General features: G+C 42.0%; 2 protein-coding genes across 2 annotated transcripts in view; both read left to right on the top strand.

The window, feature by feature from the left end:
* The window catches only part of VWF (von Willebrand factor), a 119,057-nt gene extending 116,017 nt beyond the window's left edge, over positions 1–3,040 (top strand). The window contains exons 51-52 of the mRNA XM_066319577.1: positions 1,161–1,258; positions 2,698–3,040. Of these exons, the coding sequence (XP_066175674.1) occupies positions 1,161–1,258; positions 2,698–2,886 (287 nt within the window). The 3' untranslated portion in view covers positions 2,887–3,040. The remainder of the gene's footprint in view (positions 1–1,160; positions 1,259–2,697) is intronic.
* A 4,075-nt stretch (positions 3,041–7,115) lies between these two features.
* Positions 7,116–14,007, top strand: part of ANO2 (anoctamin 2) — a 146,167-nt gene continuing 139,275 nt past the window's right edge. The window contains exons 1-2 of the mRNA XM_066319578.1: positions 7,116–7,159; positions 11,701–11,879. Of these exons, the coding sequence (XP_066175675.1) occupies positions 7,141–7,159; positions 11,701–11,879 (198 nt within the window). The 5' untranslated portion in view covers positions 7,116–7,140. The remainder of the gene's footprint in view (positions 7,160–11,700; positions 11,880–14,007) is intronic.

The raw sequence follows: 14,007 nt of genomic DNA on the forward strand, positions 1-14,007 counted from the left end.
AGTAATTTAAAAGTGATACCTCCCTGCAGCAGCAAAGGCAAAATCATCTGTGATGTACTGCAAGCCTAAAACCTCCAGTATTGAATGGACATTAAAATCCTTATTCCCAATGATGTTTTGCCTGGATGTAGTTTAGTTTCTCGTGGACGTAATTGCATTATCTTCCAAGGTCTCGAAAGTCTGTCTTTTAGATGTCTCTGTGCCATAAAGGACTGGGCAAAGAACTTGTTCCCTTAAGTTCAGGCTGATGCCTTTGGCTCAGCAGAATCCTACAAATCCTTGGGCAAAGGAGTTGGTTGAGGAGCCAGTTTGTCTTTCTATGTTATGCCTTCATAACTGGAGTTTGGAGCTGCATTTTTTTTTTTTTTAATGAAATTTAAAGTTTTAGCAAGGCACTTGAGTCAATTTAGTACCAACATTCCAATGGAAGGCTGTATTTGCTGGTAGGAAGATGGATAGCTTCCTCTTCCCTTTCTGTATGTATTTAGTTGTGCAGTTGCCCTGCTGAATTCCTTCAACTTTCTGAAATGCTTTTGTGTAGTACCTAAAAATCAGTCTGATATTCTGTTAAACACGAGAATTTCATTGGTTAACTAGAAATGAGTAGGAGTAGGAGCCTGTCTTTTCACAGAGACATAAAACCATAGTAAGACTACAGAGAACTGCAATTGTCTGTGCACAAAATACCCACCAAAAAAAGCATTGTCTTCTTCACAAGTCTTTAGATACAGACCAAAACACGCAAGAGTTCAGAAGAAAATATTCTGGATTAGTTTACATTTGAGCATCTTTTTGAAAATGAGGGCACAGAGTCTCTGTTGGTTACCAGAGTTAACAGGAGAGTTGTCTAAGACCCGGGAAAAGGCTGGTGTTAGATGGCCAAGGTGACTTTAAAATGAAGCAGTCAGTTGAAAAGAAACACGAGGGAAACCCTCCTCTAGTGGAATTTTAGGGCTGTAGTGTGAAATAGTCACACAACTCTCAATTAGTTAGTCTAAGGAAACACACCCAGCTAGGGAATTTACCAGGGATAACATTTCACTGGCTGCAATTTCAGGAGTAAAAGGAAGTGAGTTACAAAAAGCAACTGTCAGCAGTGTCAGACACTTTTTTTTTTCTTTTTTTTTCTTTTTATTTTTTATTTTTTCTTTTTTTGGTAGGTGTGGAGGTGGAATGTCATCCAGTAAGTACCAGATTGCAGTATGGGAATATCAATGGATGTGTGGCTGAAAAGGAGGTTCCCATTTCTCATTGTGAGGTAAATCACAAAAAAATCAACCCTCCCTCTGCCCCAAGACCTCCCCTTTTTCTTTCCCAAAAGGAAACCTTTTCCTCCACCATGGTTTCACTTCAGTTAATTGATTAAATCACTTCTCATTGATCGACTTGGTGTTAACCACACTGGCACTTACTTCCTGAAGGAATTTGGTGATGCTGAATTTTCCTCAGTCAAACCAGCATGAAAAAAGGCACATGTTAGACACAAAGGCTTTATTCATCCCACTCTCTTGCTTCCATGAGAAATTAATGACTTGGCAGTAGCTCTGTTAGGACTTTCTACACTAAAAAAAAAGGTAATATTTATCTTCACATTTGTGAAGCTGATTTTCAGCTCTGAGTCTGTAGTTAAGCAGCAAGCCTCTGGGTTGTTTGGGGGAATTTAAATAGGTATTTAGATAAATGACACTTTAAAAGACCTTTAAACCTGAGTGCCAAGATTTGACTTGTGTGTCCTATAAGCTCTGGGATTCCTCCGTTAGCCTTGGCACCAAGCTGTTATGTTCTATGTGTCTTGCATCTTCCCTAATCAGATTAAAAGTTTAATTTCCAGCCCACCACTGCTTACACCTTATATGGCAACTTCCTGTTAAAACAGGACATCAGCTTCCTGTTGATTTTCCTTCTGGGTGTTTGCATCTCTGCTCCTTCCAAGAAAGCTGAACCTCATACAAGGATTTTAATCAATCCTTGTGTGCAATCCAATTTATGGCATAACTAATAATTCTTGACCTCTTGTCCTGTCTACAATGTCCTTAGCCATAAAGTCATGAGTATAGATTTTTATCCTACAGAAGTCGAGATTTTATATTGGGAATAAATAGTAGTTAAGTACGTTTTTTCTAAAGTCCTGCCTGATAATGATAGGATATTTTAATTTAATTAGACTGGGAAATAAGAGCACAAAGCCACCAAAGGAAATGCACTCTGACAGAGTGTTATGTGGGGCTACTTGTTTTTACATCATGAAGGCTTATAGCTACAGGTACTGACAGCTTGGTCTAAATTAGTTAAGTGGCCAGACAAGCAGAACAGTAGAAAATAGAACTAGCAGTGGTGTGTGGGTTGCAGCATTTGGACTAAAGCTCTTTCTGAATGCATGATAACCACATTTGCTCAGAAGCCAACACCATAGCTCTGGACATTCCCTGTGAGATTTTAAATTACAGGCTTTTCTGTGTGTGTGAGCAGTTTCTTCACCTCTCCTTTGCTCTGTTTATGCTTGTAAGAAGTTACTCTTTGATCAGCACCCCATGTTCTATGTTCTGGAGTCAGGCATTCCAGAGTTCTGAGTTCATGTTTTGCAGCAGAGCACAGAAGCTGGAGAAAGTCACCCACGGTTATTTTGAAGGAAAGAACCAGTGTTCTGAGTGCAATGAGGCTCTGTTCAAACTTCAGCTCTCTTCTTTTTCCATTTAGGGCAAGTGCAGAAGCACCACCAGGTACTCTGCTCAGACAGGGCAGTGGGAAGACCTCTGCAGCTGCTGTACAGCCACTCAGACCACCATGGTGACGATCCCACTGCGGTGTCCCAACGGCACTGAGGTGCAGCACTACATCCCCTCCGCCTCGCTGTGCGAATGCCGTGCGCGCAAGTGCACACTGTGAATAGTGCCCAGGAGCCCAGTTGCTTAATCTGAAGCTTTATGATGGAGGAATGTCACAATGCAAGCCTCATTTTCTCTGTACACTGCCTTATCCATTAGAATCCTGAATATCTGTATCGACATAGCAAACAATAAAGCTTACCAGCACAACAGAACACAGTCTGATTCATCTTGGGGTGGATTGTAAGAGAGATTCCCTTAATTTCACTGTGGAAATTAATCCACATTATTGAAAAAAACTCAAAAAACAACCACAAATAAATTATGCTCGGAAGCAGTTGCTTATACTTAAAGAATATTTTTCAAATCATTTAGTGTTTTCTGCAGAGACTTTCATTCCTGACTTCGGTTTTTGGTGACACACTGTGGACTTAAAATTTTTTGCTCTCTTTCCTCACATTCTTTTCAGGGAGTACAGTAATTATGGGATAAGGCTTCAGAGTAAGAGTAGGATGTTCCTGCTACACAAACAGTACTGGTTGTGGCTCAGATGACCAAATATCTTTCTGCAGTGCATATGCATGTTCCTTCTGAAGCTGAATGCAAAGAACTGTGTGTTGAGGCCAGGCTGTGTAAATTCTGCAAGTCCTCAGGACTTGTACACAGGGTTAAGGACAGCTCTTTCTTCAGTCCATGCCCAGATCAACTTGAGGAGAAAGCTCAGTGGTTATCTCCCTTGTTTCCAGGTGCCTGAACTTCACGTGTTGCATTTTTTTCAAAAGCTGGAATTAATTTAGATGCAGAATTTGCAGTGGCAGGTTTAATTTAGTTACTCCTGCCAGGCATATATTTACAAGGAATTAAATTCTGCTTTGTCTAGTTGGACCATGTAACACAAACAATTTTCCAAAATGTTGTTTGTTATGGAGGAATCTTGTGTCAGTGAAGCAGTTTCAATAGGAAGTGGTAATTTCTCAAAAATATGAGAGACTGTTATGTCCGTGTGTGTTTTTGAAAGGCAAGAATTATTTAAGCTTCTTGTTTAACTAACAATTTTAAAATAATGAATGGCACTGTGACATGATTAAATGGGTAAAAGGATTTCCCCATCTGCAAGGAAAGCTTCCTTTGGGGACAAACAAAAGCTCCTTTGCTTTCAACTAAAAAGGTAAGTTGTATTCCTTTTTTCAGAGGAACCAGGCAGATCCCTGCTGCTTCTCTCTTGCCAGTCAGCTGTGGATTCAACATACCCTGAATTGTGAGCCCTTTTTGTTTTTATTATTCTCTCAAGACATGCTTTATTGCTGCACAGTGGTAGAAGTGCAGGACTTCCATGCATCTCTGTGTCTTCTTCTACAAGGCCACAATAACACCAGAGAGAGAAACCCAGTTTTGATTTGCACCAGCCCCACTTGCTGCAGTAAATCTGTCACCAGTTTACCTCCACTGTCACACCAGTTCCTTCCTGTAGCTGCCCTTAGATATTAGCTCTCTGACAGATGGATTTGGGTCACCAATTAGTCAACAGTGCATCTGAAGCTGAAGATCAGCAATTCCTGGAATAGCAACCTGCAACATCAGAGACAAGCAGAGAGAAGGGGTGGATCAGGAGTAAAAGGCAAATGTCATCCTCTTACGCTTGCCATGGCTGGGGTGTCCCTTTGCTTCAACCAGTGCTCTCACCCAGACTGACCCTTCTTAGCTCATGAAAGCTGATGGGATTGCAGCCCAAGGTTTCGTGGCTGCAGACAGGTCTTCTAATTAGATAATTAATTGTATGAGTCAGTGCAATGCAGCCCATGAGAAGAGCACTTACTGGCTTTATTTACAGCAGGGAGTTCTGGGGGCTTGGGTGTGGTCTAGGTGTTGTTACTCAGGCCTGGCTACTCCCTCTGTATTTCAAGCCTCTGTCATGAGCAAGGCCAGAAGGATCTTCCTTGAAAATCCTGTTGTAGAAACAGACTGGCAGGAAAGAAAAAACCAGAAGGGATTGTTATACCGTCTCCTTTAATAGGCTGAGGAGATAAATACATTTTTGACTTGGACTTGTTGGCATGAGAATCAAACTTTTTCAGGCAGCCTGCCCCAAAAGAGCTGTCTTTCGCTTAAGGACTCAGTGGGCTTGGACCTGCTCTGTGCGGGTTTTGTTGTCTTTCACAAAGGCATCTGCAATTCCTGTAATTCCAATACTATCAGCAGCATTCCTCCCTGACAGAAGTGAAGAGCACAGCCCTGCCTACAATCAAGTGTGCCAGCACATCATACAGTACATCTGACTGCTCCATTGGCATTCTCCAGCAAAAACCAGGCTTTGAGGAATGTTGTTTCCAAAGTCATACGTCCTGTTTGTGAGCCTTGATGAGTTTGAGCTACCTTGGTCTTTACCTTTCCATCAATGATTAGGAGCACATCCACTGCTTCAGAACACCAGATGGATTGTTGTGCTTGCCACAGGATAGATTTACAGGAGTGCTGAATGGATTTGGGGAGGAGTCTTATATAACTCCTTAATAATTCAAAACATCTAATCTCTCTGCTAAATTTACAGACTTGCAAGCACCAACTCCTCTACAGCGGGTGAAACACAATCGGGTATATTGGTATTATTTGTCGCAGCTCTGCATTATCAATTAACACCATACCCAGGTACCTCAGGAAAGACAGTGATGCTAAGATATGATTTTCTCCATTGGAAGTATAGATTTAAATATAGACTACTTAAATATAGACTACTTTAATTCTAAGCAGCTGGATATTGCTTCCTCTCATATTGCTGTGTATATTATTTATTACCTGAGCTAAGTGTATTGCCTTTAACACACCCATCCTTATGGATTATAGAAGCTGGGAATTGGCACCTGTGCAGGCAGAGCTATAAGTCCACAGAGATCCCAGCAGGACCTGGCTCTATATTCCTATACTATTCCAGAATTAGCCAGGATTTGCCTTTCTGGTTTTGAGCTTAGTTGGAGCAGCATAGATTGTGGATAGAAAATAGCGAAAGTTTCAGAAAGTTTTCATTTCCTTCTCCCTGAGATAGATGTAGAAAGCAGGAGGTCTGTTCCCTCTCTAGGAAACATATTAATTGTTTTTAAAACTTCTGAAACAAGTTCTGAGAGTAGCATTAGACACTAGCAGGGTAGAAAAAGACAATATATTTGATATCTGTTGATATATTGGTTAGAAGATAAGAAATGCCATTTCAAAGTAGGGACCAACGAGCGTGGGGCAATTTAATGAATTTAAAACCCCATATAAATTTCTTAGTCTTGCTGGAAAAATTTTACATCCCCTAGCCCAAGTTTTGGGACACAACAGCTGCTCTGCTCCCTTTATGTACTCAGGAGGTTTGATAGCACAGCCAGGGTGCATCAGCACATCTCTGTGGCAGAGACAACTTCTACCCTTGCCATCCATGACACAGTGCAGTGTCCTGATCCACAAGGTCATAGAACCACTGGACTTCATTCAGGCATTGAATAAATCCATTTCTCCCTGTCACACTAGAGAAACCATCCTAGTGTCATAAATAAGCTAAAAGGAGAAAAATATTTGGACTCGAATTAGTTACATCTCCCTCCAGTTATCATTAGCAAGTAAGAGTCCTTTCTCAGTTAGCATTGATCATCAACAACTTTTCTTCCCTATATATTGCTTAAATTGGAAGGTTGAAGGCTAAGCAGGATCCATCACCATTTCTGATTAGACAGTTGATTACAAGAGAATCCCCTGAATATTTCATGCAGGAATGACAGGGCATCCAGGCACTGAGGTAACTTGAGTACTTGAAACAGAGCCTTATAAAAAGCTTTTTGCACTTACCTCTTACCTGGAAGCACAGTGAAGTTTTGTAGAGATAAAGACACTCTTCCCCACAGAAACCATCTCCAAGACAAGCTGATCCTCAAGCGCCTCAAGGTTCTTTGGACAGAGCTGGCTCTGCTTTAGAGCCCTGGTTCTACATTAGCCTTTTTTCTTCCTCTCCACTGCCTTCTGGACAAAATACACCTGTTGTTACCTTGCTTCTTGAGGCATTACGGAGCATGAGGACAAGGTGCTGAAGTTCCAGCAGAGAATTGCCATGGCCTCTCATGCGAGTTTGGTCTTTCTCCCTCTCACCTTTGGTGATGATAATCACCAAACCAGTCTCACTAATTAGCTTCAGTTTGTGGTTTGCTTAAAGCAGGATCAAGGCAGGACGGAAATAGCTGCTCATGCTGTTCTCTCCTTAAGCCAGTGCAGAAGCAGATTGTGCACAGCATAGCCACATCCTATTTTAGCCCTGACGCAACTTCCAGCCAAACCTCCAGGCAACATGGAAACACACATGCCCGGTAAGTTTATTCTCTGTTTCATTCTTATTGCTGCCTATGAAGTGGGATAGGCCAACACAGGGTGGAGAACAAAGAAAGAAGTACTTTGGAAGGACATCTCTGTCTTCTTTATTACATGAAAAAAGAAAAAGAGAAATCTTCTGCCCAGTTACGTACAGAGAGCTCAGAGATAAAACATGCAGAGTGCATTTCTCCTGAAACCTCAGAAATGCAGCTGTGGGTCAGTGTTGTGATCCATGTGGAAAAGACAATCACTAGGCAAATATCTTCTGCTGTTTCCACCTGCATTTTCCTTATTGCAGTGCAACAGTGGGGAGTAAGCAATATCCTTTTCCAGGAGAAAATGGGCAGCCCTGAGCTCTCAATTCCCATACAGAAGGAGCAAATCTGCTCAGTGCATAAAACTTTCATGCTAGAGTTCCCAGTGTACAAGTTTAGAATAACTTTCAGTACTGATGTTGAGTCATTCTTCTTTTGCTGTCACAGTCAAAAGTTCTGTGATTGTTTCCATGTTATCTCATTGTTTCTGGGGCTTTGTCTCTGTGGAGAACTTCAAACTCCTTATTTGAATAATAGAAAGATAGAATTTGACCATTAGATTTTAGCTATCTGATATTTAGAATGGTTCAAGAACTATTTAGGTGTTTAGTTTGCTGCTGCTTAACTGCTGCTATTAAATCAGTCCCATTCAGATTTGGATGGTTCTCCTTATACAGAGTATTTCTTCTCTAATCATATTCTGGAGGTGGGAAGACAAAGGATATCTGTGTTATGTATGGCTAAATGTAAAGGAATACAACTGAGATACTGAGTCCTACCTAAGAGATTGTCCTGCTGGGTGTCTTGGAGGCTTAGGACATTTCAAACTGAACGTTGGCATGGGGTTCAGACAGGCAGATGCACCCAGGCTATCCAAGGCATTAGTCAGGATTTATTGTTTTGCCCTTTCCACCTGCAGTCTGAGAGATGCTGTGTGAGCCCAGAACACACAGGCTGTAAATTAGATGGCATTAGAGACAACCTAAACAGCCATCTGTCTTTAATTCCTATGATTCTTGAAAGATACTGAAGTGGTGGTTTTGTAGACACAGTGGAAGAAATCACATTTTGCTGTAGTTGCATTGAGTTTGTTGGAGATGTGCACAAGAAGCAATTTTGTCATGAGCTGGACTTCTTTATCTACATTATAGAACTGTGTCTGTAACTTTATAGGCCCTCTGTCCTGTTGAGTTTCAGGGTTTTTTTTTTTTTTTGTTTTTTTTTTTTTTTTTTTTTTTTTTTTTGTTTTTTTTTTTTTTTTAATTCTACTCCACATATAAAACTTACAGAAAGCTCCTGATTTTTCTGACATAAGCATATATCAGGACTAAGTAACAGTGAAAGACTTGACATAGAAAAAAGGGCACTAGAAGGACTCAAAAAAGCTAGATCAGAAGTAGACATTAAATCTAGTGCAGTGACATTAAATCTTGCACACTGTGGTCTGCTATAGAAATAATTTTATCTAAGGGACTGGATGGGAGAGCACAGAAATAGTAGGATTTGGTGAGCTGTGTATTAGTTTGGAGTTCACAGCAGAGGTACAGCCCCCCTGTACTGAAATCAGCAATTCTAGATGTGCATATTCAGAGCTGAGAAGTCATTATTTACTGAGAACCTAAAGAGCACATGTTTAACCATGCTACATCTTTTCATATATATGTGTCCTTTGAAAAAGATATGTTTGAGTAAAGCTACAAGGAAACAGTAAGTTCAAGTAGGGTTTTTCTTCATCCCTACTTGAGGGTTTTGTTTGGGAGTTTCCCAAACAGTGCTCCTAAACGGAAGATGTTTTTAACAGAGGAGCATCCTTCTAACTGTGGTGTCTTTCAGAAATGCAGATCCTTTCTGATACTTACTGGAAGGAGAGAAAGATAAATGAAAGCAGTTCCCTGTCTGTGCCCTGGATGACCAAACCCCTTGCAGTGTATTCTGCAAGTAGCTGTGCTGTGATAATCTCATCATCTGGACCACTCAGCTCAGTAATTGGCTGTTACTCAGGATTTAATACAGAGTTCCTAATTAGGCAGACTCCTTTACTGCCTCTTTCACATGCAGTGTGCTCCTTTAACACATCCTCTCAGTCCTTCCACTTTTGGCAGTCTGTGCAACTTCTTCATGGTGGCACTTTTGGACAAGGACCTGGGAACACAAACAGTGAGGTCTATTGCTGCACGTGTGGCCAACTCGTAAGTTTGCAAAAAGCTGAGGCAAAAAGGTGCAAAGAGGCTGAATGAGCAGGTGGGGAGTGGCTGTGAATTGACACTGGAACTGGAGCCCTCACTGATCTCTGTCCTAGAGGTATCTTGTCCTTGGAAGCTGTTTGCAACTTGATGGAGTTTGACTAGAGGGATGGCTCCCCAGCTATTTTTGTAGAATGAGTGTATTTCTTGGAAGTTTGCTTTTCAAGTTCAACTCAAGATTGCCTGTACTGCTGTTCCTTGGAGATACATATATATATATATGTGTGTGTGTGTAAATATACACCAAGATATGCATGTGTACATATTTAAAATTTTTACATATATTCACATACATACACACACAGCTTTTTTCCATTGATACTAGTTCCTCCAGAATATTTACAGAATGAGAACATGTAAAGCCAGATGTCATAAAGGCTTACAGGGTGGAATGAGGTCAGGCTGCATCTGAAGCAGAAGCCCCTGAGACACTGCTGTACCACAGGCAAGAACTGTCAAATATGGAATGCATTTAAAACAAAACATTTTGGTTCAATAAGTCTAATTTGGGAAGACAAAAAGCTTTTGGGAGAATAGAAGTCTACCAGATACAGGTATGGCAATTGCATTTCCATCAAAAAACATGTTCTGACTAGGAGTCCCTGACTGCCTCACCAGTTTACCAGTGTTAATCTCAGGTTCGTGACACAATTTCTGGAGGTTGGGAAGCATAATGGAAATGAAATCATGTTTTTATAAATGAACTGCAGCTTTTTTCCTAGGCCTAGTTAAAAGGACTGGAAAGAAAAAGAGGTCTTTAATTGACTGCGTAAAAGTCTTGTGAGTTATCCAAGGCTCAGTCTGAAAATACTGGAGAAACATTGTGTGTGGCCTTTGGGAATGAAACCTTCACTTATTAATTATTTTCCTTGGAGTTTCCCTTGTGGCATCATTATGTGCTTCATTAAAGTGAACCAAGCACGAGTCTGCTCAGGAGATCAGACAGGGAAGACTGGTGAGTCAATCTGCTGGGCTGTTCAAGCGCTGCTGGACCCTAATCTGGTATTGATAGGAAACATAAGAATAATGATAACATTTAGAGGTCAAACCCCCTCCTCCAAGTATTTTCTTCTTTAGCATTCCACTGTCTCCTCTCTCAGAACCTGTTGATTGGGAAGCAGTTTAAACCTGAATATAGGGGATTGAAGGGGCTCAGCTAAATGAGGGGGCAATTCAACCTCCAGACTTCAGCAGCATACAATGGATGTGGTATCTCCCTGGAGAGATGGGAGCTGTTGTTTTTTCTTCCTGGAGAAAAGTCATGACTAGACAGAAGCAGTGGTGCTTTGTCTCTGTAGTGGTGATGTCTTCTCCTGGCTATAAAACACTAATGCTGGAAGGTTGAAGATATGTTTTTTCCCTCACAGTAAGAGCTTCTCCAAGACAATGGGAGTATGGATCAGTCAACCCTGTTTCAGCTGTGGCACCACTAGAGGGGGAAAGAGTATGAAACATTTCTCTGTTGAAACAATTTCTGTATCCACTGGTTTTTATCAGCATTTTTCTCTATGCTACTGCCTGTATGGAATTGACCTATTGGAGTGAGAAGGCCTCTAAGATGATCAGAGGGATGGAGCAGCTCTGCTGTGAGGAAAGGCTGAGAGAATTGGGATTGTTCAGCCTGGAGAGGAGAAGGCTTTGGGGTGACCTCATTGTGGCCTTGCAGTGCCTGAGGGGAGCCCACAGGAAAGATGGAGAGAGACTCTTGACAAGGGCCTGGAGTGACAGGACAAGGGGCAATGGCTTCACACTGACAGAGAGGAGGGTTAGATTGGATGTGAGGAAGAAATTCTTCCCTGTGAGGGTGGTGAGGCCCTGGCACAGGTTTCCCAGAGCAGCTGTGGCTGCCCCATCCCTGGAAGTGTTCCAGGCCAGGTTGAACGGGGCTGGGAGTAACCTGGAGACATTTTGTGATTCTGTGATGATTTCCATCCCCTCCAGACCCTCCATTATTCCACACTGTGACCATGTAAGCTGTCAAACACAAGACATGGGGAGTATGGCTAGAAATTTCAAGCATTAGCCCCTGAGATCCAAATATGTATGTATAATCTTAGCTATACTTTAGGAGCATTTCACACATGTAAAGAGTTCTTTATGGAGAGTGACCATGATCCACAACTTTGTACCTCTGCCTGATGTCACTGGATCTGTTCACATCACTAGAAATGAGTACTGTCTACTGACTGCAGTATTTATTATTCCATTAGAGAACCACCTGTACAAAACCTGCTTTATGTATTTATCTCTCCTTCTCAGACTTTGCTCTACCCTCCTCACACCCAGGTCTCAATGGACAGAAGATGGCAAAATCAGCAAGAGATTATTTTTCAACCTACAACAGCAAATACCTCACTGTTCCTCAGAACAGGACTGCCTGTCACAGAAGTGGGACCAATGGAGCTCTTGAAGCATCAGTGGTGTCCTACAGGTGTTCTGTAAGTAGGGTTTCATGTTCATTGACCTACCTCAAGTGTATTTGGGATTATGAAGAGGCTTGAAATGGAGTGAGAAAAGCAGGGTGCACTCTCCTCTGTGTTGGTTAAATCAGAACAGGGAGAAGAGTCTTTATGAGGAAAGTGAAACCACAGCTTCAGGTGGTTCAGTTGTCCCTCTGTGTACAGCAAGAATTAATTTCTGCTTTAAACTTACCAAACTTTTCTTAATTGTTTGCTTCAGCGCAGGGATGGAGGGGGCTGCTATTACCCCCCGCAGCAGAAAAGATCTGCAGGTTGATCACTATATCAGATGTGCCTGTGCCAACCCTGAGCAACTGTGCCCAGGGGGCAGTAGTGGGGCTGGACTGGATTGATTCCCACTGGAAGTGTGGTATGGCTGTAGTATTCACGGGATAGCCATCATTAGGGGAGGCACCTTCGGGGATGTATTTGTAGTGATATATATGCTATCAGACCACTAGAACAAAATCATCATGAAATGCAGATCCTATCTTCCCATTTTCTTATTCCTTAGTGTGATGGCTTCTTGTCTTAGAAACATCAAGAAGCAGTGAAAGCAGGACCTAAGCTGGTAATTTAAATCACTGTTTCTGACTTTTACAATGGCTGTGAGAGGGCAGGAGAGAAAGATGCTGATCATTCCTTCAGAGACATTTTTGAAATTGCGACTTTTTGTGTTCCTCCTTGAAAAAGCCTTCTTGTGTCAGAATGTCACGTGGTAAGGCAGGCAGTGCAAATTTAGGGGCAGGAAATGTCTCTAGTGAAATCTGTGGGAATTCTGATTAATTTTCTGTGAATTGGACACCCATAATTATAGGGATGGCACCTTGTTGCCAAGAGTGAGGAAAAGAGTCCACAGAGAGGGAGAGGGAGTCACTGTTGACTCTCCTCATCCCCTGTGTAACTCCAGCAACCCCAAGTGTTGCTATGGTGCCCTCTCAGGTGGCTGGGATGTGGCAGGTGGCTCCACAGAGTAACAAACAGGAAAACCTCGGAGTGGTTTTCACATTCTCCAACCTCCTTGTTCCCTCTCCTGCTTCTTGTTTGTGCTTCTTGTTTCTGCCCACACTCTCCAGTAAGGGAGGAGATGATGCTCAGAGCTCATCTTCTCTAGAGCCAGCTAATGCATTGCCTTGTGCCAGTGACCTGTTGGTGGTGACATCATTCCTTCTGCGCTGTATAGTCTGAAACTCTCTGGGAGGGACACTAGAAATCTGCCACGGGTTTTTCCTCGCTGGGGCAGAGATGGATCCGGAAAGTTTGCATGGGCTGCCCGTGAGTACTTCATGAAAATGTATCTAATCAGGAAATGGGGAATTGCAATAAAATGCTGTCTCACAAGCAATTTTATATTCTGCCAGGATGTAGTGCTGAGTATAATTTTGGATGTGCCTAAAAGGACTATATATACACTTTAGACATGAAGGGTGTGATAAGTGTGATGTGCAGAACAGATGATTTGGTGGTAATTTTGTGAAAGGATGAAGGATGTAGCATGCACATAGACCCAAGATTTATTTACTGACCTGAGGACTGAAAGCTACTTTGTGGGAAGCTAAGTGAAGCAAAACAGTGAAAAACAAGAATCTGGGTGTGTTGATGAATATAATATTACACGCATTTATATAATGCATTCATAAATTTGTGTTGTGTTAACAAACAAGATAAATGCCATACAGCAAGTGGTTAACTTTGCATTCAGCACTACCAGCCCATGAAAGGAAGGGGAGAAAAAGAGAGAAAGAGACCTTTGACTGGTACCTGTCAAGATTTTGCTTGTACAGTTACCTATGGGAACCATAAATGTTTGGAATTAGGTTATAAGATGATTTCTTTGGATCAGGTTGACCCTTGCTTTTATCTTTTCCCCCCATCATTGGAGGGCTGGTGTCACTCCAGTGAATAGCACTCTAGAGAGCTCTCTGAAGGGCTTTACACTGCAATGGTGGTTGGAAACAGTTTGGAAAACTCATGGGCTGCCTTAATGAGTGGGAAGGGCAAGTGAATGCCTCAGTGCCAGATTTCCAGATGAATGCTGCAGAATTCCCATCCAGGCTGGGGTGCGATGGCAGGAATACTGTTGGAGCTTTATCCCAGAAGGGTTCTG

Source organism: Sylvia atricapilla, chromosome 5 (assembly GCF_009819655.1).
Source record: "Sylvia atricapilla isolate bSylAtr1 chromosome 5, bSylAtr1.pri, whole genome shotgun sequence".
Taxonomy (NCBI): Eukaryota; Metazoa; Chordata; class Aves; order Passeriformes; family Sylviidae; genus Sylvia; species Sylvia atricapilla.